General features: G+C 54.4%; 1 protein-coding gene across 1 annotated transcript in view; it reads right to left on the bottom strand.

The window, feature by feature from the left end:
* Window positions 1–239, bottom strand: part of LOC119589341 — a 19,938-nt gene that overhangs the window by 9,379 nt on the left and 10,320 nt on the right. Inside the window, 1 exon segment of the mRNA XM_037937960.1 lies at window positions 56–186. Within this exon segment, the coding sequence (XP_037793888.1) occupies window positions 56–186 (131 nt within the window).

A 239-nucleotide genomic window follows, 5' to 3' on the forward strand; every position in this document is an offset into this window, starting at 1 on the left:
TATTATCAGCATTTAATACACATTTCTCGTCCTCCTTATCAGGCATATGATTAATTCCACGCACCACATTTCCCTGGAACAGACTCCACCTGTTCCCTCGAGACGATCCTGTGCGGTCCCTCGGGGGTCCTTGTCCCTGGTAGAGGCTCCACCAGAAGCTCCCTGCCGGATACCACCACCACGCCCCTGGAGAGAAGGAAGGAAGGATGGGCGTGAGCGTCTCGTGTTCCTTTGGTGGA

The sequence above is a fragment of the Penaeus monodon genome, chromosome 25 (genome assembly GCF_015228065.2).
Source record: "Penaeus monodon isolate SGIC_2016 chromosome 25, NSTDA_Pmon_1, whole genome shotgun sequence".
Classification (NCBI taxonomy): Eukaryota; Metazoa; Arthropoda; class Malacostraca; order Decapoda; family Penaeidae; genus Penaeus; species Penaeus monodon.